Here is a 25,877-nt window from a genome sequence, read left to right on the forward strand (position 1 = left end):
CGTGGCCATCGCCCCCACCCCCTTTTCCCCCATCCCCCTATCCCCTCCGCCCCCGCTCCCCCCTCTCCGCCCCCCTAACCCGCGGAGCACGCTGGGATTTGGCGCCCCCCTCCTCGGTTCTGCCTATATAAGGCTCACAGTCGGCACTCCCGGTACACGCGCTTCAACTTCGGTTGGTGTGTGTCGAAGAAACCTGACTACGACCTGAGGAGACCAGCGAAGAGGGACCACCGAGCCTCGCGAAAGGTCCGCTGAGCGGGCTCGCGTCCGGAGCCACTCCGGGCTGCTGAGCACCCAGCGGAGCCCACGCCTGGCGCAGGTGTGGGACCCCGTCCTTCCTGTCTTCGCAGAGGAGTCCTCGCGTGGTGAGTATGCGGTGAGGATGTTTCTTTTTTTTTAAGATCACATTCATTCCCTGTTATTATCAGGAGCTGCGGGAGATAAAGTAGCGCCCGAAAGTCTCCACGCACACCTTGTCACGCCTTCACTGGCTGTGCCCCAAAACTGCTTGGAGAAACCAAGCCTTCAGGGCTTTGATTCCCAGAACCCAAGTCCAGATGCGGGCTGTAGACAGATATGAGCTGCGGACAAACATGAGCTGCAGACGGACATGAGCTACAGACCAATTTGCAAACGTGCCGCAAAGTGGTATGCGCTACAAACTAATTGGCGCTTCAATTCGCTACAAACTGATAAGCGCTTCAAATGCGCTGCAGACTGATGAGCGCTGCAGATGCGCTACAGACTGATAGGCGCTTCAAATGAGCTACAAGCTGATGGGCGCTTCAATGTGCTGCCAACTGATGGGCACTTCATTGCGTGAAAACCAGTATCAACTGCGGTGATATATGAACTGCAGACTAATGAATGATTTGCGCTTTAAATGCGCTACAATATCTGAGCTGCAGAAGATTAGCACTACAAATATGATATTACCACTACAACAGCGCTTCATTGCGCTGTAGGACACAGGAACCACAGAGGTACATGAGCTACGGAACGATTTACACCTAAAATGCGCTACAAAATAGTAACAGCTGCAGAGGTACGCGAGCTGCGCTGTTTTGCGCTACAAAGAAACCAGCTGAAGCGAACATGAGCTGAAGAGTAAGATTACTCTTCTTAGAGGAACCCCACCCTTTGTCTCTAACACACCTTTTGGAATGGCTCCCACTATGTTTTTCTACAGGATGGTTCTCTGCGTGATGGTGCTGTTAGACAAAATGGAGCCCTGGGCAAAAATTAGTGTTTAACATTCTGCCCACACCACTCCTGCTATGGTAGTGAAGTGGAGGGACGCTGACTTGAGCGCAAAAGGGAATCTTTTGGTGGTGGCAGAGCAGGCTGCCTTGCCTAGTAGCGCTTGATTGAAGTGGCAGTGTAGTTGTAGTGGTGGCCCGAACTGGCGTCCAGCAACAGTTTGTGGCTGTTGGTTTGCTTAGTCTTGGAAGGGGAGGAGGTTGGATCTGCGGGTGATTGCTCTTGTTGCATGAAATGAATCTGGCTGTTGGAGGCTGGTGGGAGGGGTTCTGGGAGGGGGGATCCTGGGAGAGGCGTGCAGCCAGTCTCAGACATGCCCCGCCCATTCTAGCGAGCCTTCTCTGCAGTATCTGCTCTGAGCAGGTTTAGCGCCTCCCAGCGCCTACTTAGAGTGCGCCTCCTTTGCAGCGCGCCTTCCCAGAGCGCGCCTTCCCAGAGCGCGCCTTCCCAGAGCGCGCCTTCTAGACCCTGCCTCCCCAGGCCCCGCCTCCCCCTAAGCCTGCCTCCTCTGAGGTAGTTCCCGTAGACCCTGCCTCCCACATGCCCCCCCTTCTTGGGTGGCTCCCCCAAACCCCACCTCTCTCTGAGCCTGCCCTCTTTGCGGTGGCTTACCCAGGCCCCGCCTCTTAAAGCTTGGCCCCTCCCTGAGCCAGCCTCTTCAGAACTGGCCTAGGGCCCCACCTCTCCAGAGCCTGCCTGCGCCTGCGCAGTGTGAGCCGCCCGCCCCCCGCACCACCAACCAATCAGGTCCCCTTCCTTTGCGCCTATGCGCCTTTACTGCCTAGCCTGGCTGCACAGCCCCACCCACCTGCGGGTTCTCCCTGCGTTTCTCCCTGCGCTGGATTTGATTTCTATCCGTTAGTGTCTAACAAAAATAAGAATAACAAATAAGAATAATTGACAGCAATAGCAATACATGGCATTGTATAATCAGTTTTCATATGTGAAATAACATAATCCCACAACCTAAAACTCATCATAGTGGGTTATGAAAGATGCCTCTAAATTGACATGGCTGGTGCCTCCAAAAGCAATCTAGCTAAATATTTTTATTATAAACAAAAGATATTTAAAATCTTAAATATCTTAAATTAGCGTTCTTAAATTTTAATTTTTTTTAGTCTTAAATTTTAGTTTTTTAAGATTAAAATCTATAAGTTTTTTGACACACTAGTGACCTTTGTGGTGGGACCTACTGGAATTAGATGTTTTGGTGGATGCAAAATAAAGAACTTGAATTTTGTTTCACAGGAGTTTTAAGTGGCTTTATTGGTGCTGCTGGCTTAGCCTCTGAGTGAGAATGAGGTGTTTATTTGGATTTTTTTCTTGGAACTCTAGGGGATTAGCTCTGGCTAATTTGCCTGCATATTTATTAATTGTGCCTGGCACATGGTAGGCATTCATTAAATATGTGTTAAATGACCAGAGTAGATTGGTTTATTTGGTGTCTTCTTTGCTGTCTCTAGGTGTTTTCTAGTTTTGCTCCTGGCTCTTTCCTATGGTGCTTTGCTGTCCTGGATTGTCCAAGACACTGCTTACTTTACTCATTTACATTTAACAGGATCTTAAAAAAAAAATGTGCATTTTTAAACTCCACTAATGTAAGCTGTAATTGTAATTCAAAACAACCAAATTAATTCAAAACATTCAAAATAATTAGCTTTTTTATAAACTAAAAAAGCAAAAGCTAATTATTTCAATTTGGGGCAAGTGGATTATTTAATGGTATATAAGTGTCACATTTAAAATTTGTAATGTAACAAACTGGTTACATTATAAAAATATAGATTGACAGTTTTTAGCTGGCATTTTAAAATATCTATATAAAACAAATTTATAACTTACTGCTAGTTAGATATTTATGTTTCTAATTAAATGAAGAAACTTTAAAACCTGGGTCTGTATATTAAAAACCATGAGCCAGGATTTTGTTACGGGGGGTGGGGCGGGATTTGAAAGCCTTGGCTGCTAAAAATCTATCACACGCCACTAACCACCTTTGACCTCAGTCCTCAACAAGTATACAATCTACAGATAACATGTTCTTATTTATCATAATTACAGCTTTCAATAAGTCCCCAAGCCCCTTTTACACACCTTGCCACTCTGACCCCTCTTCTCTTTGGAAATTCTGTGTCTGAATTTTAAAGAAGTTCAAAACAAAATGTATTGGAAATGTACATATTAAGAGAATTTGCATTTCATAAATAGTACTCATAGTTCTCAAAAAGAAAGGTGGACATTTACAAATGTAAAACAATTAAGCATTGTTTAATGCGATGTTATTTCCTAGTGGGATGTTTACTGTGTGGTGGGTTTGGGCTATTTTTCTCTATGGTGTGTTTGGGAGGGGGGAAATAGAAATTTTCAGAAGTCATTGTGAAGTCAAAGATTAATCAAATGTATTTAATTCTTAAATAAATATGAACTCTTTTTCATGTGTAGCGATGACAATTGTTCCAGGTGGCTTAGCTTTATGCTGTGTCCTTGCAGGTTTCAGGAATGGGGCCTCTTGACCCTGCCTCCCCAATCCAGCCCCTACCTAGGGGTCGTTTAAGGAGCCACAGTCTTATAATTCAAATGAAGTCACAAAGCTCCTATTCCCATGTTAACTAGTGCTCTAGTTGCTGTTTAAACATGTGTAAACTTTACTGTTAACTTGCCTGCCCACTATCCTATCACTTTTAATGGTTAAACTTACTCTCTTTGGGGCAGAGAGTCCCACCTCAAAATTACAAACCCTGGGGGGTAGCGGCGTGAGGCCTGATATTGGTAAAAGTTAGGGGCCTCAAACTGGTGACCTTGCAGACCAGATAAGACCCTGAATTTATTTGCTCTTCACTGGATTTAAAAATTCCATAAGAATTGAAAGTGAGAGGAGGGGCATATGCACCCCCAAGTTAATTAGTTGCAGTCCCTCCCTGTTGCCCCATGTCAGTCTCCTCTCACCTTTACATTACCTTCCCATCACTAAAAGAATTTGAATTTTAACCTCTTACTGATCTTCTGTTTCCATAAACAATACTGTGATTATTTGCTGATTTCCTAATGTATTGTTATTTCTGTCCTATCATTGTGTTTTGCAGATATTACAACCGTCAGACCTGGGCCTCAGTAAAGCCCACCCCAGTGACTGTGATTGACATGTAGGTTGTTCACCTTCCTGACCTGGGTCAGGCTGTTCCAGGCCATGCTGTGAATGCTTTTTCAGAAGTTTTCTCTAAGATTTGAAAGTATTAATGCCTTGATGACAGAAGTGGCACCTGAGTCACCTGACTTGTGCTTATTAGTTGCTTTTTAATGGGACATTGAAACTCTTAATTTAAAAAATAAAGATTGCATTGTTTTGTGACCTCATATTCTGAGTGTCACATGTACAGTTATCTGGAATCTGAAAGCATTTGGAAGTGAAACAATGTCACAGGCTATGATGTGTTAATTACATGTTCTAATTTTTTCTAAACTTGAATATTTTATCTTGAATTTCAACTATTAATTGTTTTTGTAGCCTAACTAAGCAATAGTTTAAAACTATTAAATGGCACAGTAATTCTGTACCTTAAGGACTCTGCTTGCTATACAGCCACTCTTTGAAGAGGCCGTACCAAAAGCACAGGGCATAAGGGAAAATGGCTATGGGTGGAGGGTTTGGGGCAAGGGAGGGGCCTAAAGAATTAGGAGGGGGAACCTCCATGTGCCATGGGGGTGGCCCTAGAAAAGGCAAAAAAAAAAAAAAAGACAAAGAATTAGGAGGTGTCTTAGGAAAGGAGGAAGGGATATGAAGCCAGGCCTCAGGTTTGATTATGATCACCTCTTTTTTCCCTTACACCCCTTGTAAAATATTAGCTATTTTTCACCTACCTTCCCTGAAAAACACATGTTTATCTTTGTGGCTTTATTTTACATAATTAAGTTGGTATCCATTTTGCCTTGATACGTCAAAGAGGAACAGGTGGCCAAGACTGCCAAGTTAAAATGTAGTGAATAGGTGGTCTGCCTGCTTTACATATTATGTTTTTAAACTTTTGAGAACTTTCCTAGAGTTTTCCAAATATGAGAATTTGATGCCTATTTAAAAAAATCATTGAAGTGTTAAAATAATTACTCTAAATGCATTTAACTGTTTCCAGGAAGTACACAGGCACTATGGACTGATTTATTATCATATCCATAATTAGGACATTTAATCCCTCCTGCCCCCTCCAATGCATACACAGCCACTCACCCCCTGGAAGTGCAGCCCTATCCCACCCTAAATTACACACTTTCAGGTAGGGCTGTGCTAACAAGTCTTGTTTAGAAACCAGCGATTACAGACTTGTGACCTGCAAATCTAATGAGTCACTGGATTTATTTGACGGAAGTATTTTTTTTAATTAATATCTTTAGTGGGACATACATACTACCATAGTTACCATAGTTGCAGCCCCTCCCTAATTCAATCTCAGCCTCTTTACACACAAAGTTAAAGTTTGTTTTCTATTAATAGCCTTAATATCAGCTAACAGTTATTGAATACTGACTGTGTGCTTTGCCTGCATTACTTAATTATATCCTTATTATAAGTTTGAGGTGTGCTAGTATTGGGCCTCTTTGGATGTCCCATTTTATAGTCCAGCTACTCCTAGGAAGCATCAATTAATATTTGTTGATTGACTGAATAATAAGGAGGGAAACTAATATACACATGTTGCTACTCAGTGCCATTTCTGTCCCAAAGGGAATTCTCTTTGGTAAATCAATTATGGTCAGAAAAGTAATTTAGACAATCTGGTGGGTTTGTGGCAGTTGTTGTTTGTTTTGATAACCAATTACCTTCTCTGTAGAGGTGGCAAAGGGTTATGACAGTTGGTCAGAGTGCCCCCTCCCCTCAGGTTGATGAATACCGACATTGTGATTTTAATTTCCCCCTTCTTTTTCTTGGTTCTCTTCTGGCTGGAATAGTAGTTATTTTTCAGATAACTTCTGTAATAACAGTTATAATTTTGGCTTTATTTTGTGTAACTTTTCTGGTTTAATCTTTGCCTTGAAAGTGTCTTGCCCTGCTGTCATTATAAAACATTGTTTGGAGTATCTGTGTTCTTCGTTAGTCAGTAAAGGTATGGTGGTATTGATATAGTGGTGTATTCTTGAATCATAATGAACTGGTGATTCTTGAGGGGGAAAGGTCATATGGACATCAAAAAGTAGGGTGCTTTTTATTACCTACTGTCCTAATTGATTATCTTTTTTTTTTTTTTTGCAGGGTTTTTGTCTGTTTATTGATTATTGGTGTAAACAAGTAGAGGAAAGATGTTACTTTAAATACTCATGTATTTAAAGTTCTTTAGTAAATACTTTAAATGCTAAAATGCTAAATTTTGTGCTGCTTTGAATGTGTATGTTGAATTTATGCTTTTATCCTCATTTACAGAAACAAAAAGCTTCTGAAAACCAAAAGGCGAAAGGGCGGAAGAGGAGGCCAGGAGCCAGGCCTCCATCCCCACAGGAGTGAAGCTACACCTGGGAGGTCTCCTCCCACCCCATCTCTCACCCTGGGGCCCGACTGCCCACCACCTCCTCCTCCTCCTCCCCCCAACGACCCATCCTCCTCCAACTCCTCCTCCCCTTGCGGAGGCCAGAGGGGCCAGTACAACCCCAATCTGGCAGAGCGAAGGCGGGACGATCTCTCCGAAGAGATCAACAACCTCAGAGAGAAGGTCATGAAGCAGTCCGAGGAGAACAACAACCTGCAGAACCAGGTGCAGAAACTCACAGAGGAGAACACCTCCCTCCGTGAGCAAGTGGAGCCCGCCCCTGAGGAAGAGGAAGACGACATTGAGCTGTGCGGTGCTGCAGCTGCTGCTGCCCCAGCCACGCCCATCGAGGAAGAGTGCGCAGAAGACCTTCCTGAGAAATTTGACGGCAACCCAGACGCGCTGGTTCCTTTCATGGCCCAGTGCCAGCTCTTCATGGAAAAGAGCACCCGAGATTTCTCCGTCGATCGCGTCCGCGTCTGCTTCGTGACAAGCATGATGACCGGCCGTGCTGCCCGCTGGGCCTCCGCCAAGCTAGAGCGATCCCACTACCTGATGCACAACTACCCAGCCTTCATGACCGAAATGAAGCACGTCTTTGAAGACCCTCAGCGCCGCGAGGCTGCCAAACGCAAAATCAGACGTCTGCGCCAAGGCATGGGGTCAGTCATCGACTATTCCAACGCGTTCCAGATGATTGCACAGGATCTGGATTGGAACGAGCCTGCACTGATTGATCAGTACCACGAGGGCCTCAGTGACCACATTCAGGCAGAGCTGTCCCGCCTTGAAGTCGCCAAGTCGCTGTCCGCCCTGATCGGCCAGTGCATCCACATCGAGAGACGGCTGGCCAGGGCTGCCGCCGCGCGCAAGCCACGCTCCCCACCACGTGCGCTGGTGATGCCTCATGTCAGCAACCACCACCAGGTGGATCCCACCGAGCCCGTGGGAGGTGCCCGCATGCGCCTGACCCAAGAAGAAAAAGAAAGACGCAGAAAGCTGAACCTGTGCCTCTACTGTGGGAATGGAGGTCACTACGCCGACAACTGTCCTGCCAAGGCCTCGAAGGCTTCGCCGGCGGGAAACTCCCCGGCCCCGCTGTAGAGGGACCTTCAGCGACCGGGCCGGAATTAATAAGGTCCCCACAAGATGATGCTGCTTCATCTCCACACTTGCAAGTGATGCTCCAGATTCATCTTCCTGGCAGACACACCCTGTTCGTCCGAGCCATGATCGATTCTGGTGCTTCCGGCAACTTCATTGATCACGAATACGTCGCTCAGAATGGCATTCCTCTGAGGGTCAAGGACTGGCCAATACTTGTAGAAGCGATTGATGGACGTCCCATAGCATCGGGCCCCGTTGTCCACGAAACACACGACCTGATAGTCGACTTGGGAGATCACCGTGAGGTGCTGTCATTCGATGTGACTCAGTCTCCATTTTTCCCCATCGTCCTAGGGGTGCGCTGGCTGAGCACACACGATCCCAACATCACGTGGAGCACCCGATCGATCGTCTTCGACTCTGAATATTGCCGATACCACTGCCGGATGTATTCTCCAATACCACCACCGCTCCCACCACCAGCACAACCGTCATTCTATTACCCGGTGGAAGGGTACAGAGTTTACCAGCCAGTGAGGTATTACTACGTCCAGAATGTGTACACTCCAGTAGACGAAAACGTCTACCCAGACCACCGTCTGGTTGACCCCAACATAGAAATGATCCCTGGAGCACACAGTATTCCCAGCGGACACGTGTACTCACTGTCAGAACCTGAAATGGCAGCTCTGCGAGATTTCGTGGCCAGAAATGTGAAAGATGGGCTGATTACTCCAACCATCGCACCCAATGGAGCCCAAGTTCTCCAGGTGAAAAGGGGGTGGAAACTGCAAGTTTCTTACGACTGCCGAGCTCCCAACAATTTCACCATTCAGAACCAGTACCCTCGTCTCTCCATTCCAAATTTAGATGATCAAGCTCACCTGGCGACATACACCGAATACGTACCTCAAATACCAGGATATCCAACCTACCCCGCGTATGCCACGTACCCGACCTACCCAGTAGGATTCGCCTGGTACCCCGTGGGGCGAGACGGACATGGACGATCGCTCTATGTCCCTGTGATGATCACCTGGAACCCGCATTGGTACCGCCAGCCGCCGGTGCCCCAGTATCCGCCGCCGCAGCCGCCGCCGCCACCGCCGCCGCCGCCGCCACCACCGTCTTACAGCGCCATGTAAATACTTGTCATGTCCTTCCGGATCTCTGCCCTCAAAATGAACTCCTGTTCAGCTTCTCAATCAGTGACTGTGTGCTAAATTGGGCTACTGCATCTTTAAGCCAACCTGAGGCACAGGTTTTTTCTGAAATGGCTTAGAAAGGTCAGGGCCACCGTGGACTGGCACACATTCTAAAGCACCAACAGCCTCTGCTGTTTAATGGGAGCGACAAAATATGTACCAACAAATTACCTATGCTTTCCACCTTAACTGCCAATCTAATTAAAATTCGTAATAAGTTTACTTCCCAGCAAACCCTGGAAGCCTGGGTTTACCTGCTGAAACCTCTGTCACCAACTCAATTATGGGCTGCCAGATTCCTCATTTAACAGTTACTGAGAAGCTGATGCAAATACAGGAAATACTGTTTTCTTTATGGAGGGGGAGATGAGGAGGAGGAGGAGGACATGACCCTTCTTGCAGTTTCGGTACTCTCTTTACATCATTGGAGAACCGAGGCCTTATTAAGGAAGCCAAAATTATTGGTGCAGTGTGAATGGCTTCCGTGATCTTTTTGCTGCACCCTTTTGAAACTTCACCATCTTCAGACTCCACTCTCATGACTCAAGGAGCGGCAATTTGACTGGTTCCCCTAGGAGCAGGCAAAACCCCTGCTGCAGAAACACCTCAGGCCTCAGAAGGAAATGCTGTGAGATGGATGTTTGCATGTTGAGTGTGCCTTCACATCCTGGTGCAAATCGCATGTACCCAATAACTCTGACTTTGTCACAACACCTTACCATCATCATGCCAGCAGTGGCTTCCACAAAATGTTAAACCTGGTAACCAGAGACTATTGGTGACTCCAGGTATGTTAGATGTTTGTGAAATGTGATCACCTCTCAACCAAGTGTGAGGGCTAATATCAAAAGGACTCCTAAATCCCGTACCCAACTCTTAAAAAAGAGACTCCAAGTTAATGTTACCAACTTGACCTGGAACTTCAGAATGGATTTTCATGAACGTTGTTAATGGCTGGAAGAGCATTACCTGAAGTCTCGGGAGCATCTATCCATGTCTCTGCCTCCATATACATCTGGGCATTTCATCATCAATCCCCTCACAAAACTGTAGCACTAGGATGCTTAGGAAGGGGAAGTGACTTTAGCACCCTCTAGGGAATGGAGCCAATAATAAGCTGCCAATGAATGAAAGGCCTCGGAAAGCAACTCAAAGCAACAGACAACACAAGAGTTGTCTTCAACTTGGTGACACCAGCCGGTGTCTCCTGGACACTTTGAGCTAACCTGGGACTGCCTGACTTCCTTTAGCCTGATCCCTTGCTACTACCTTGAACTGTTTGTCTAACCTCTCTCTTTCTGTTTACTACTGCCGTTAACCCTGCTGCAGGATTTGTGTCATCCTTCCTGCCAGGTTGCTGAGACTCCATTTTGCTGCCATGCACAGAGAAGAAAGAGGCAAGCTTCTTGAAGCATGTGTTTCAAAACACAGTCTTTAATTGCCAAAACACAGTTTGAGCAGTAGAAAACAACATGGTGTATATTTCAAATTGCCTGTCATGAAGAGGAGCCTAATGGTGAAGTTTCACTTTCCATCAACATCATCTTTCACACATTCATTATCACCCACCCTTATTCCTGCATGTTTAAATACTTAAAATTTAGCTATAGGTTGATAGTGTCTTTTAACAGTGTTTTAAAGTGGTGACTCTGCTTTCAAAAATTATTTCCATTGAACTACAAAATACTATCCAACTCATTATTAAACTAATTAAAATTGATAAGTAACATACTGTAAAATATCTCTCTACTGTGAACTTCTCTTACAACACTGTGAATGAGAGGCTCCTCAGAACTGGAGTATTTGTATAATAGTTCATCCTGTTCATCTACAAACTTCTATTTTAACATCTATAATTTCAATTTTTTGATTGGGCCTTTAAAAATCACATAAAAAGATATACAAATTCAAAGAAGATACCTAATTGGCTATTTAATCCAAAGTAACTTTTCCCTTTTTTTTTCAATGGAATCAGAAAGCTTGTCAGTCACTCATGTGTTTTAGAGTAATTACTTTTTAAATGGTGCATTTGTGCTTCTGGACTTTTTGAAGCGTCACGTCAGTTTACCTCAGATATCCATCCATCCTCCATACATTTGAATTCAAGTTGTTTTGTGTCAAATTTACAGTTGTCATTTCAATTTTCAAGCTGCAGAGGGCCTAGAAATGGGCTATTGTCTGCAGCCTGGGCATACACACACGAACATTTGCCATCACTGCAAGCTGAAGTCTGGAGATGTCTGCCAACAACAACAACGTTCAGGGGGAGCAGGATGGTGTGGGTTGACAGCTCACGGATGAAGCCCCTGACACACTTTTGGCTGTTTTGCAAAGCTTGTGGAAAACTTTTTGGCAGTGTGTACTATGCTCTATAGCTATATATAGTATCTATAAGTGTAGGTGTTAAGGATAAGTAAATCTCAAATTTATTCTATAGTATCAGAATTTTATTAAGTTTCCTTTCACTCATTTGATTTATTTCATTGCTGTTGATCAACTTTATTTTAATTAAATACTTTAATTTTTTTTTGGTATTTTCCAACAAAATGCCTCTATTCATAAGAAAGGGAAAAGGAAAGGAACTGAATCTCTAAAGAAGGTGGAAAGGGAGCAAAATAAAAACATAATTTAAATAAATCAAAACATCAAAATTATTACGCAAAGTCAATAGTCTATCTACCTTTTGAAACAAATTGGCAAAATCGATTGACTTTTGGCCCAAATTTTCAGTGTGAATTAAAAAAATCAAGGAAAAAGATATAAGCTCCCATTGTTACACAGCCTCGGAGAGAATTATGCTAGATTGTTGAGACAGGAAGTTTACATATGTTTATGAAGGGTCAGTTTAGGTTGAGCAATGAGGTATTTGTATTAGGTCTTGGAAAATGGAGAATTAGTTGGATTAAATCATGTGAGCTCACACAGTGAACTTGCAGGTGCACAAAGTAAGAGGGCACATCTGTATAGTGCAGTCTGGATTTCTGTTTGAGTTTACAGGTACCTCTTGGACTCCTGAATTGATCCAGTTGTCATCCACCACAGACGTCTAACATCAGATGGAATCCCAAGATTGGCAACAGAGAACATTCTGCTGGAAAGACCTGGGCAGAAGTGAAGGAACACCTGCAGAGATGAAGTGCTAGATGGGAACCACGCTACGTTTTCATCAAAAGAATGCGTGTCACTTGGGACTGAAAGTTCTTTGTTGTTTCAGATTGTAGAGTGCTATCAAATTGGTCTGTGGAAAATTGCATTGTTCTTATTTCTTTGTGTAATCTTAAACTTAAGTAATTGGGGATATATATAATCTTAAGTATTTTAGAGAGGGTGGGACTATTAAGTAATCTTAAGTGGGTGGGATTAGTTCAAAAGCATGATATTATGTATTAGATATCTCTATAAGTGGACACGTGTACTTACTTGTGATCCTTTACCCTATGATTGCTACCCCTAGAGATTTCAAATAAACTTGGAGGGAACTGCAGGGAGATCAATCTTTTTAGGGCTATCAGACGTGGATAAAAACCTAGTGGGAGAAAGTTCAGTTGATTGGATAAGTAGTTTAATAGAAGTTCTTTGCCCTGGATATTAACTCCAGGAATTAAGATTGTAAGCAAAGCCTTTAGCGAGTTAGGATGGATAGATGCCCTTTGAGCAATTGTTGCTGGAGTGAGGTTGATGATGGTAAATGGTAAAGATTCATGGAAGTTCTAGGAAAGTGATAAGAACTGTTGCTTATGCCCCTGACAGTAGCCCTCTTTCTTATCCCTGCCCCTTCTCCCTAACTCTGCACCTCCTACCTAGCCCTGCCCCATCTCCATACGCTTCCTCATTTTATTGCTGTATTCGCTTTACTCTGTATTTCTCTCTATTACTAATACTGTATTGATGTTATAATAAAAATTCAATAAAGATTTAGTGGTTAAGTGCAAACTATGTCTTGATCATTTCAGTGTTCACTGGCATCAAGGGAACAGGGTTTCGGGGGTGGGGAGTGGACAGGGTTAGGGAGGAGGGAAGGGGGAGGGAAAGGAGGGGGGAGGGAAAGGAGGGAAGGGGGAGGGAAAGGAGGGGGGAGGGAAAGGAGGGAAGGGGGGAGGGAGAGGAAAGGGTGGAGGAGTGAGAGATGGGAGAGAAAGGAGAAGGGGGAGAGTGAAGAAAAATGGAGGGATAAAAAGGAAGGAGGGGTCTAGAAGATGGGGTTGGGGATGGGAAGAGGGGGTGGGATGGAAGGGCAGGGGTATTTGGGGAAGTAGTGAGGGTGATGTAATAAATACATAAATCAAGCAACCCAGTACCCATTATTTACCCATAATACTTGAGATAATCAACAAAATCTTTCCCACTGCAAAACTTTAAAATATAAGTCACACAGTTAACAGCAAATCTATTGATAGATTAAACTTTTTTATGATGCAAAACTTTAGTATATAAATTAAAGCCACACAATTAATAGTTATATTTACATAATAAAGCTTTATTTTTATATCAAATGCAGTCAGGTACGACATCCAGGGGAAATTAGCAAACATATTTTTAAGACCAATTAACTCTAAAACAATATAGCAGTGATTGTGAAAGTTATCTAAAGAAAAGCAAGGTTCATGAGGCACTCATCCTATTGAATTTCAAAAGGTAACGTTAGAGCTGTAGAATAATAGGTTGCATATAGAAAACCCAAAGTAAACTTATATTGGTAATCATTTCACAATATATTTAAGTCAAACTATTATGCTGCACACCTTAAACTTATCTATAACAATTATATCTCAATAAAACTGGAAGGGAAAATATATTGCTGGCTTCCACCCCTCAGAAAAGTAAATCCTAAAAAAGAAACTAAGTTGTATGCCAATCTCAAAGGGCTGCTGGGTTCATGTGATTTGGTGATGACATAAATACAATGGTTTATGGGGAATTATACATAGGAGACAGAGACTACATGGAAAGATCTGGGGCTTAATGACCCCTAGCCTGGGAACTTCCATATACAGCAGGTGCATGCCCCCCCCCCAAAAAAGATGGAAACACAATCTAAAAATTCTCACCCTGGAAGTAGGCTAACCTGACTAGTTAGTTGCCCATCTAGCCCAGAGTTGACAAGGTTCTGCAGTGTGCTGGGTGGTGGGTGGAAATGGTGAAAATGATAGTGGGACACAATGAAATGCCTGCTATGATTAGGGGAGGGGTACTTATAAATGTGATATTAAAGCTATTAACCAAGTCACCTTGAAAGGAAATTGAAATATCCTGTATTTCCCTTTTTTGTTACACCTCGATTCCTCCCCTTCCTGATCCACACCTCTCTTCATAAACCACATGATTAAACACAGCATAAGGGAAACAATAAAAGTTGCTGACCCTCAAGATTGTGTTAGAGTGAGCAACTGCATCAAAAGGCTAGTCCAGCAGATGAAACAATTTTATACAGCAATGGCAAAATTTGTTGAAACTCATACCAGTTTTACAATAAGGATCCAACATTGTCACTGCCGCTGGTCGCTGCTGTGGTATGGGTTGGATCCCTGGCCCCAGGAACTTCCACACACCAGGGTCCCAGCCAAAAAAATGCAAAAACCAAACAACAAACAAAAAAAGTAAGGCCAATAGTTTTGAATTCATAAAGAACTACACAACATGATGAGAAAATATTTGGTACACTTCTATAAAATATGTGATAACTTATTACCCAAGCATCTAATATTTTCCTGGAGAAATTGAGTATGTTTGTGTATACACACACACACACACACACACACATATATATACATATATATATGTATATACACACACACACATATATCTATACATACATATGTATATATATATATATATACACCCAACCTCTTCCCTTTACTCATATCCCGGCTTCTTTAAATATGTAAAGAAATTGCCATTGTGGCTCAGGGAAACGAATCTAACTAGTATCCATGAGGATGCAGTTTCAATACCTGGCCTCGATCAGAGGGTGAAGGATCCGGTGTTACAGTGAACTATGGTGTAGGTTGCAGATGCAGCTCGGATCCCATGTCACTGTGGCTGTAGGCCAGCGTAGGCCAGGGGCTGCAGTTCCGATTTGACCCTGAGCCTGGGAATGTCTACACGCCGCGCAAGTACAGCTCTGAAAAAGCTAACTAAATATATATATAGAGAGAGAGAGAAAAAAATATATATAGGTGGATAAATAATAAATGTATGTGTGAGAGTGTGTGTTACGGCTTCTTTGAATATATGTAGAAAAGAATCTAGATGGATAAATAATAAATATTTAAATAAATAAATATTTTGAAAATTAAAAAATGTGTGTGTTCAATAATTATTGATTTCTTTTAATGTGCCAGACAGTAAACTAGGCTTTAAAGGACACAATATGGGACAAAGACTTTGCACTGAGATACCTAACGCAATTAATGCAAAATTCTCCAGCCAGAGAATAGATAGAACCCCAACTATCTTAGGCACCATAGTTAGTCAAGTTATTTGTGACCAGGAACAATTTAATCATCATTTACTACAAAGTCTCTTTCTTAATCTTTGGCACTTGATTTTTTTTCCAGGATGCCCTACATTTCTCAATTGTTTGTTTTTATTACAGTTTAAATGGGAATTACAAAGGATCAACAAGAAAAAGGGAAGCTAATGGCTCTTTCCTCCAAAATTAACATTCCAAGAAACCCTTTTTTGAACACAATAAACCTCCCTAATTCTATTCCCAGATAATCCCTAGAGATAGATGACACATGTACTTCAGAAATCTTGCTCCCTGGAAAATCAGGGTGATTTACAGAATAATATTTTGTTCCAGGACAGTACAGATCATTAATTACTCTGTAAGATCGTTAATTGCTGTTTATGCATAATCTTAGAGTCCTAACATAAGAAAGTCTCTGAATTAAAATTATCAGTTAAGTAACTTTGTATTATTGGCTAATTCTTCTCAAGCAGTGGATATTATAAGCCAAAAAAGAAATAGGTGTAAATTATACCCGAGACACCCCTCATGAAACTTTGTTATCGATAAAATTCTTTTCAAAATAATAAAAACATTTTTTCTGTTCTAAGAGGTTTCAACATTAAGTTGAAAAAAAGTTTTTTTTATTAAGTTCAATAAAAAGCACAGCATTCTACCTTCTAAATTAACTTTAAGACCATGTATTTTTCATTTTATAACTTTGAGTCACCTGAGTACCGCCTCAAGTTTCAACACTGCCTACAGTTCTTAAGATTAGTCACAAGTAGGGTGATGGCTTCTTACCAGCTTTAGGATCACAAGACTGATATATCAAATTGTCAGTTTTGTCAGATCAACACTGAAAGTATGCCCAATTCTGAGAACTAATTTTAAACCTTATTACTAGGTGGTAAGCCTCAACATAATCAATGCTGAGTTTCAGACAGTGTTTACTGATCACCTCTCTCCTCTATTGAACCTAACTTGAGAATTAAAACTGAAAGTTAGATGTGCATCATTTTTTTTCTTTTTAATAATTTTTGTGGAGATGTAATTGACATGACATTATATTCCAAGTGTACAATATAATGATTGAAAATACATATACATATTGTGAAAGGATCAACATAATATCAAAATAATAAGTTCAGTTAAGGTCCATCACCACATATTTTTTTTCTCTTGTGGTGAGGACTTTTAATATTTACCCTCTTAGCAACTTTCAAATATATAATACATTATTAGAGAAATGCAAATCAAAACTATATGAGGTACCACCTCAGACCAGTCAGAATGACCATCATTAATAAGTCTACAAATAACAAATACTAGAGAGGGTGTGGAGAAAAGGGAACCCTCCTGCACTGTTGGTGGGAGTGTAAACTGGTACAACCGCTATGGAAAACAGTATGGAGGCACCTCAGAAAACCAAATAGAGAACTACCATATGACACAGCAGTCCCACTCTTGGGTGTACAAAACTCTACTTGAAAAAGACACATGCACCTGTATGTTCATTGCAGCACTATTCACAGTAGCCAAGACACAGAAACAACCTAAATGTCCATTAGCAGATGAATGGATTAAGAAGATGTGGTATATGTACACAATGGAATGCTACACAGCCATAAAAAAGAACAAAGTAATGCCATTTGCACAACATGGATGGAACTAGAGACTCTCATACTGAGTGAAGTAAGTCAGAAAGAAAAAGACAAATACCATATGATTTCACTTACATCTGGAATCTAATATATGGCACAAATGAACTTTCCACAGAAAAGAAACTCATGGACATGAAGCACAGACTTGTGGTTGCAAGAGGGAGGGGGAAGGAGGGGGATGGACTGGGAATCTGGGGTTAATAGATGGAAACTATTGCCTTTGGAATGGATAAGCAATGAGATCCTGCTGTATAGCACTGGGAACTCTATCTAGTCACTTGTGATGGAGCTTGATGGAGGATAATTTGGGAAAAAGAATGTATACATGTATGTGTGACTAGGTCACTTTGCTATACAGTAGAAATTGACAGAACACTATAAAACAACTATAATGGAAAAAATAAAAATCACTAAAAATATAGAATACATTATTATTAACTGTAGAAAATATGCTATACATTATATCCTCAGGACTAATTTTTTTTGTTTAATAACTGGAAGTTTGTAACTTTCAACTGCCTTCACCCAACCTCCATCTCTCACATCTAGTTATAACCAATCTGTTATCTATGATTTTTTTCTTAGCTTCTACAAGTAAGATTATATGATCTTTTTGAGTCCAACTTATTTCTCTTAGCATAATGACTTTGCTTCATCCCTAAATGGCAAGATTTCATATTTTTATGATTCAATAATATTCCATTGTATATGTGTGGGTATATGTGTATGTGGGTGGGTTATAATGTTTTTTCTTTTATCCATTCACCCATTAATGGACAATAAAGTTGTTTCTTTCATGGCTATACTGCACTAAGCATGGATGTGGAGATATCTTTGTTAGTGGTATCATTTCCTTTGGATAAATGCCAGAAGTAGATCATATGGTAGTTCTATTTTAACTTTTTAAGGAATCTAAATAATGCTCTCCACAGTGGTTGTACCAATTTACATTCTCACCAACATTACACAATGTTTACTTTCCCCACATCCTCACCTTGTTAAAAACGTCTATACAGATCCTCTGCAGATTTTTAAATTGGATTGTTTTTCTGTCATTGAATGTATGAGGTCTTTGTTTTGGAAATTAATCCTTTTCAGGTATATATGACTTACAAATATTTTCTCACATTTGGTGGGTTGCCTATTCCTTTTGTTCATTGTTTTCCGTACTATGCAGAAGTATTTTAGCTTGATGTAGTCCCATTTATTTATTTTTGCCTTTGTTGCCTATGCTTTTGGTATCAAATCCCCCCCCAAAAAAAAAAAAAAAAATCATTGCCAAGACAGAGATCAAGTTATTACCACCTATTTTAGTCTAGGAGTTTTATGGTTTCTGCTCCTATATTCATGTCTTGAATCCACTTGAGGTGATTTTTGTGTATGGTGTAAGATAGTGGTCCAGTTTTCCAATATCATTTATTGAAGAAACCATCCTTTTCTCACGGTATGTTCTTGGCTCCTTTGCGGTACATTAACTATACACACACACACACACACACACACACATGCATAGTTAACTTATATAGTTTATTTTTGGATGCTCTATTCTGTTTCTTTGATCTATTTGTCTGTTTTCATACCAATACCATACTGTTTTGATTACTACAGCTTTGTAATATAGTTTGCCATCAGGAAGTGACATGCCTCTAGCTTTGTTCTTCTTTCTCAATATTGATTTGGCTATTCATAGTCTTTTGTGGTTTCATATAAACTTTTATTTTATTCCCACCAACAGTGCAGGAGGGTTCCCTTTTCTCCACACCCTCTCTAGCATTTGTTATTTGTGGACTTATGATGGCCATTCTGACTGGTGTGAGGTAGTGTCTCAAATAGTTTTGATTTGCATTTCTCTAATAATCAGGGATGTTGAGCATTTTTTCATGTGCTTGTTGACCATCTGTATATCTTCTTTGGAGAAATGTCTATTCAGATCTTTTGCCCATTTTTCAATTGGGTTGTTGGCTTTTTTGCTGTTGAGTTGTATAAGTCCTTTGTACGTTTTAGAGACTAAGCTCTTGTCAGTTGAATCATTTGAAACTATTTTCTCCCATTCTGTCAGTTGTCTTTTTTTGTTTTTGTTTTTGTTTTATGGTTTCCTTTGCTGTGCAAAAGCTTGTCAGTTTGATTAGGTCTCATTGGTTTATTTTTGCTTTTATGTCAGTTGCTTTGGGAGACTGACCTGAGAAAACATTTGTAAGGTTGATATCAGAGAATGTTTTGCCTATGTTCTCTTCTAGGAGTTTGATTGTGTCTTGTCTTACATTTAAGTCTTTAAACCATTTTGAGTTTATTTTTGTGCATGGGGTGAGGGTGTGTTCTAGTTTCATTGATTTGCGTGCAGCTGTCCAGGTTTCCCAGCAATACATGCTGAAAAGACTGTCTTTTCCCCATTTTATGTTCTCGCCTCCTTTGTTGAAGATTAATTGACCATAGGTGTCTGGGTTTATTTCTGTGTTCTCTATTCTCTTCCATTTGTCTGTCTGTCTGTTTTGGCAGCAGGACCACACAGTAATCTGTTTTTGATTACTGTGGCTTTGTAATATTGCCTGAAGTCTGGGAAAATTATGCCTCCTGCTTGGTTTTTGTTCCTTAGGACTGCTTTGGCAATTCTGGGTCTTTGGTGGTCCCATAGAAGTTTCTGGATTGTTTGTTCCAGTTCTGTGAAAAATGTCATGAGTAATTTGACAGGGATTGCATTGAATCCGTAGATTCAATGGGTAGTATGGCCATTTTTACAATATTAATTTTTCCAACCCAGAAGCATGGAATATCATTCCATTTCTTTACATCTTCTTTAATTTCTTTGATTAATGTTTTATAGTTCTCAGCATATACGTCTTTCATCTCCTTGGTCAAGTTTATTCCCAGGTATTTGATTTTTTGGGGTGAGATTTTAAAAGGCATTGTATTTTGTGTATTCCTTTTCTACTATTTCATTGTTAGTATACAGAATACAGCTTTTTTTTTTCTTTTTAGGGCCGTACCTGTGGCACATGGAGGTTCCCAGGCTAGGGGTCTAATCAGAGCTAGAGCTGCCAGCCTATGGCACAGCCATAGCAATGCCAGATCTGAGCCATGTCTGCAACCTACACCATAGCTCATAGCAATGCTGGATCCTTGACCCACTAAGTGAGGCCATGGATTAAACCCACATCCTCATGGATCCTAGTCGGGTTCGTTAACTGCTGAGCCATGACAGGAACTCCCACAACCAATTTATGTATAATAAGAAATTCAGGGAGTTCCCGTCGTGGCGCAGTGGTTAACGAATCCAACTAGGAACCATGAGGTTGCGGGTTCGGTCTCTGCCCTTGCTCAGTGGGTTAAGGATCCGGTGTTGCGGTGAGCTGTGGTGTAGGTTGCAGACGCGGCTCGGATCCCGCGTTGCTGTGGCTCTGGCGTAGGCCGGTGGCTACAGCTCCGATTAGACCCCTAGCCTGGGAATCTCCATATGCCGCGGAAGCGGCCCAAGAAATAGCAAAAAAAAAAGACAAAAAAAAAAAAAAAGAAATTCAGAATGTCTATAAAGACCGTAGAGCAAATAGTGTTTCTTGGTAAAGCCTGACTCATCCTTCAAGTCTTAGTTCAAAGTCATCTCTTCTGTGAGACTTTCTCTGAGCATCCTGACCATAACATCCTATACATATTTTTCTAGCATATATTATAATGCTGTATAACAACTGCATTACATAATCATATTTTTTCTCATACAAAATATTGATCTTAATGGAAAGAGTTATTTGTATAATACAGTACCTTGTCTGTACTTAATAATTTAACAAATATTTATTGAATGCATACTGTCAAGCTCTGTTCTTTGTATTTTAAATTTACTTTTGTTGAATAAGATCACTGCCCTTATAGGGCTTACAGTTTTCAAAAATCTGTGCTCAGTAAAAAAACATTGTTTAAATAAATGAAATTCAAATTTTAAGCCTTTTGGTAGTAGTCAGTAACAATGGATTAAACTTAAGAAAGCGGTATTTAACAAATAGACATAAATTCTTACAATTTGATTTTAAACAAAAACTTCTACAGAGTGTTAGGATGAGAAAAATGTCTTAATGGTAGTTTACATAACTTTTTAATATTATTGAGATATATATGATGTATAAGGTTACATAATTTCCAGGTGTACATCATGGTGATTCAAAAAATTTAAAGATTATATTCCATTTATAGCTGTTATGAAAAATTGGCTATATTCCCTGTGTTGTACACTATATCCTTGTAGCTTATTTATTTCATACATAGTCATTTTTACCTCTTAAACTTCTACCGCTATAATACCCCTTCTCCCTCCGCGTTGGTAACCACTATTTTATTTTCTGTATCTGTCAGTCTTTTTTGTTACATTCATCAGTTTGTTTTACTTCTTAGATTCCACATAAAAGTAATATCATATAGTATTTGACTTTCTCTGTATAACTTATTTTACTTTGCATAATACCCTCCAAGTCCATCCCCATTTTTGCCAATGTCAAATTTTTATTCTTTTTAATGGCTGAGTAATATTCTATTCTATAAACACACACACACACACACACACACACACACACACACACACACACACCACATATTCTTTATCCGTTCTTCCATTGATGGACACCTAGGTAACTTCCATATCTTGGCAACTGTAAATAATGCTGCTATGAATGTTGGGTTACACATATCTTCTCAAACCAGTGTTTTGTTTTATTCAGATATTCATGTGAGTGGACTGGATGAGTCATATAGTAGCTCTATTTTGAGTTTTTTGAGAAACCTCCACACTGTTTTCCATAGTGGCTGCACAAATTTACATTCGTACCAGTAGTGCACAGTGGTTCCCTTTTCTCCACATACTTGCCAACATTTGAAATTTGTTGTCTTTTTGATAATAGCCATTTGACAAGTATGAGGTAATACCTCATTGTGCTTTTAAATTGTGTGTAATTTGCATAATCTATGATTTAAAATGTTGAGCATATTTTCATGTGTCTGTTGGCCATTTGTATGTCATCTTTGGAAAAATGTCTATTCAGATCCTCTGCCCATTTTTTAATCAGGTTTTTTTGTTTTTGTTTTGTTTGCTATTGAGTTGTTTGAGCATTTTATACATTTTGTATATAACCCCCATCAGACATATTACTTGCAATTATTTTCTCCCATTTGGTAAGCTGTCTTTTCTTCATTGATGGTTTACTTTGCTGCACAAAGCTTTTAAGTTTAATTAGAACCCATTGGTTTATTTTTGTTTTTATAGCTGTTTCTTTAGGAGGCAGACCCCCAAAAATATTTCTATGATTTATGTAAAAGAGTGTCCTGCCTATGTTTTTATTCTAGGATTTTTATGGTTTACAGTCTTACATTTAGGTTTTTAACCCATTTTTAGTTTATTTTTGTACATGGTATTAGAGAATATTCTACCTTCATTCTTTCACATGTAGCTGTCCAGCTTTCCCAGCACCACTTAATGAAGAGAGTATTTTTCTCCACTGTATATTATTGCTTCTTTTGTCATAGATCAATTGATCATACATGCATGGGTTTATTTCTGGGCTCTGTATTCTGTTCCTTTCTTCTCTGTGTCTATTTTTGTGTTAGTTCCATACTGTTTTGATTGCTATAGCTTTGTATTATACTCTGAAGTCAGTAAGCATGATTCTTTCTTTCAAAAGAATGTCTTGACTATTTGGGGTCTTTTGTGGATCTATATAAATATTAAAATTATTTGTTCTAGTTCTGTCAAAAATGTCACTGGTATTTTGACAGGGATTTTATTGAATATGTAGATTACTTTAACTAGTATGTTTATTTTAAAAATATTAATTCTTCCAATTCATGAACACAGTATATCTTTCCCTCTATATCACCTTCAATTTCCTTCATCAGTGTCTGATAATTTTCTGAATACAGGTTTTTTTCCCTCCTTATGTAGGTTTATTCCTAGGTATTTAATTCTTTTTGATGCAGTTGTAAATGGGATTGTTTCTTTACTTTATCTGATAGTTTTTTGTTAGTGTATAGAAATGCATCAGATTTCTGTATATTAATTTCATAACCTGCAACTTTACAGAATTCACTGATGAGCTCTAGTAGTTTTTTGGTGGTGTGTATAGGATTTTTTAATGTATAGTATCATGTCATCTGAAAGAGTGACAATTTTTCTTCTTTCTTTCCAATTTGAATTCCTTTTTTCTTTTTCTTATCTGATGGCTGTGGGTAGGACATTCAATATTATGTAGAATAAAGGTGGTGAGAGTAGGCATCCTTGTATTATTTTTCTGATTTTAGAGAAAATGCTTTCAGGTTTTCACCATTGAATATGATGTTAGCTGAGGATTTGCCATATATAGCCTTTATTAAGTTGAGTTATATTCCCTCTGTGACCACTTTCTGGGGAATTTTTATCATAAATGTATATTGAATTTGTAAAAGCTTTTACCACATCTACTGAGATGATCACATGGTTTTTATTCCTCAATTTGTTTATGTGGTGTATCACATTGATTGATTTGTGGATAATGAAAAATCCTTGTAGACTGCAATAAAACTTACTTGATCATAGTGTATGGTTCTTTTAATGTATTACTGGATTCAGTTTGTTAACATTTGGCATTTTGAGGATTTCTTATGCTCATCAGTTATATTGGCTTATAATTTTATTTTTTGTGATATCTTCATCTGGTCTCGTTATCAGGATGATACTGGCCTTGTAGAAGGAGTTCAGAAACATTCCTTTCTTTGCAATTTTTGGAATAGTTTTAGAAGGCTAGGCATTACCTCATCCCTAAATGGTTGGTAGAATTCACCTGTGAAGCAATCTGGGACTGGACTTTCATTTTTTGAGAGTTTTTAATTACTAATTCAATTTCAGTACTTGTAATTGGTCAGTTCATATTTTCTTTTTTTTTTTTTTTTTGTCTTTTTGCTATTTCTTGGGCTGCTCCCACGGCATATGGAGGTTCCCAGGCTAGGGGTCGAATTGGAGCTGTAGCCACCAGCCTACGCCAGACCCACAGCAACGAGGGATCCGAGCCGCGTCTGCGACCTACACCACAGCTCATGGCAATGCCGGACCCTTAACCCACTGAGCAAGGGCAGGGACCGAACCCGCAACCTCATGGTTCCTAGTCGGATTCGTTAACCACTGCGCCACGACGGGAACTCCCAGTTCATATTTTCTATTTCTTCCCGGCTTTGAGAGATTGTGCACTTCTAGGAATCTGTCCATTTATTCCTGGCTGTCCCATTTTATTGGCATATTGTTGTTCATAGTAGCCTCTTATAATCCTTTGTATTTCTGTGGTGTTTGTTGTAATTTTTCCTTTTTCATTTCTGATTTTATTGATTTGGGTGCTGTCACTCTTGTCTTAATTCTGGCTAAAGATTTATCGATTTTGTTGATCTTTTCAAAGAACAAGATTTTAGTTTCATTGATCTTTTCTACTGTTTTTTAGTCTCTATTTATTTACTTCTGCTCTGATTTTGTGATTTCTTTCCTTCTACTAGATTTGGGTTTTATTTGTTCTTTTTTTTTTACTCCATTAGGTATAAGGTTAGGTTGTTTATTTGAGATTTTCCTTGTTTCCTGTGGTAAGTTTGTATCACTATAAACTTCCATCTCAGAACTACTTTTGCTGTGTCTTATAGATTTTGGATCATTGTTTTTATTTTAATTAGTGTCTGGGTATTTTTTTAATTTACTCTTTTATTTCTTCAGTAATTGAAAGGTTAGTAACATAATGTTTAGCCTCCATGTTTCTCTGTTTTTTTTTTTTAGTTTTTTTCCTTATTTAATTTCTAGTCTCATAGCATTGTGGTTGGGAAAGATGCTTGATATGATTTCAATTTTTTTTTAATTTACTGAAGCTTGCTTTGGGGCCTACCATGTCATCTATCCTGGAGAATGTTCCATGTGTTATTGAAAAGAATGTGTATCTGTTGCTTTGGGATGAAACGTTCTATATGTATATTTTGCTGATATATAGGAAAGCTATAACCTTTTAGACATTAATACTGTGTCTTAAAACTTTGATAAAATTGCTTATTAGTGCCAGAAGTCTTTTTGTCAATTCTTTCTAATTTTCTACATAGACAATCATGCAGTCTACAAAGACAGTTTTATTTTTTCCTCCCAAATCTGTATACATTTCATTTTCTTTTCATGTTTTATTGCATTAATTAGAATATCCTACTACAATATTGAAAGAGGTTCCTAAGAGGGGATATCCTTGCCTGTTCCTGAACCTTAGTAGGACAGCTTCAAGTTTCTTATTATTAAGTACATGTTTTTAGGGTTTTTTTGTTTGTTTGCTTTTTGCTTCTTAGGGCTGAAATTGTGGCATATGGAAATTCCCAGGTTAGGGGTTGAATCAGAGCTCCAGCCACATGGGATCCGAGCAGTGTCTGTGACCTATATCACAGCTCACAGCAATGCCAGGTCCTTAACCAACTGAGCAAAACCAGGGAACAAACCTGCATCCTCATGAATACTAGTTGGGTTTGTTACCACTGAGCCACAGTGGGAACCCCAGGTTTACTGATTGTTTTTATGGCCAGCTTTTTGTTTCCCTAATTTTCCCTAGTGTTTTCTAATTTTTGATATTATTAATTTCTAATTTTATTTTTAATTATTTCATTTTTCTGCTTGCTTTAAGTATAAATTTCTCTTATTTCTCTAGTTTCCTAA

General features: G+C 39.8%; 1 protein-coding gene across 4 annotated transcripts; it reads left to right on the forward strand.

Moving 5' to 3' along the window:
• Positions 1 to 168: 168 nt before the first annotated feature.
• On the forward strand, positions 169 to 13,021 carry PEG10 (paternally expressed 10). Of its 4 annotated transcripts, none has more exon segments than NM_001127224.2 (2): positions 169 to 376; positions 6,674 to 13,021. In NM_001127224.2, coding segments are annotated over 2 exon segments (2,361 nt in total). In that variant the 5' UTR covers positions 169 to 371; the 3' UTR covers positions 9,029 to 13,021.
• The last annotated feature ends 12,856 nt before the right edge of the window (positions 13,022 to 25,877 follow it).

This window comes from Sus scrofa, chromosome 9, assembly GCF_054392235.1.
Source record: "Sus scrofa isolate SSC_HxYL_T2T_F1_AM1 chromosome 9, Sscrofa_HxYL_maternal_Yorkshire_Landrace_v2.0, whole genome shotgun sequence".
NCBI classification, from domain to species: domain Eukaryota; kingdom Metazoa; phylum Chordata; class Mammalia; order Artiodactyla; family Suidae; genus Sus; species Sus scrofa.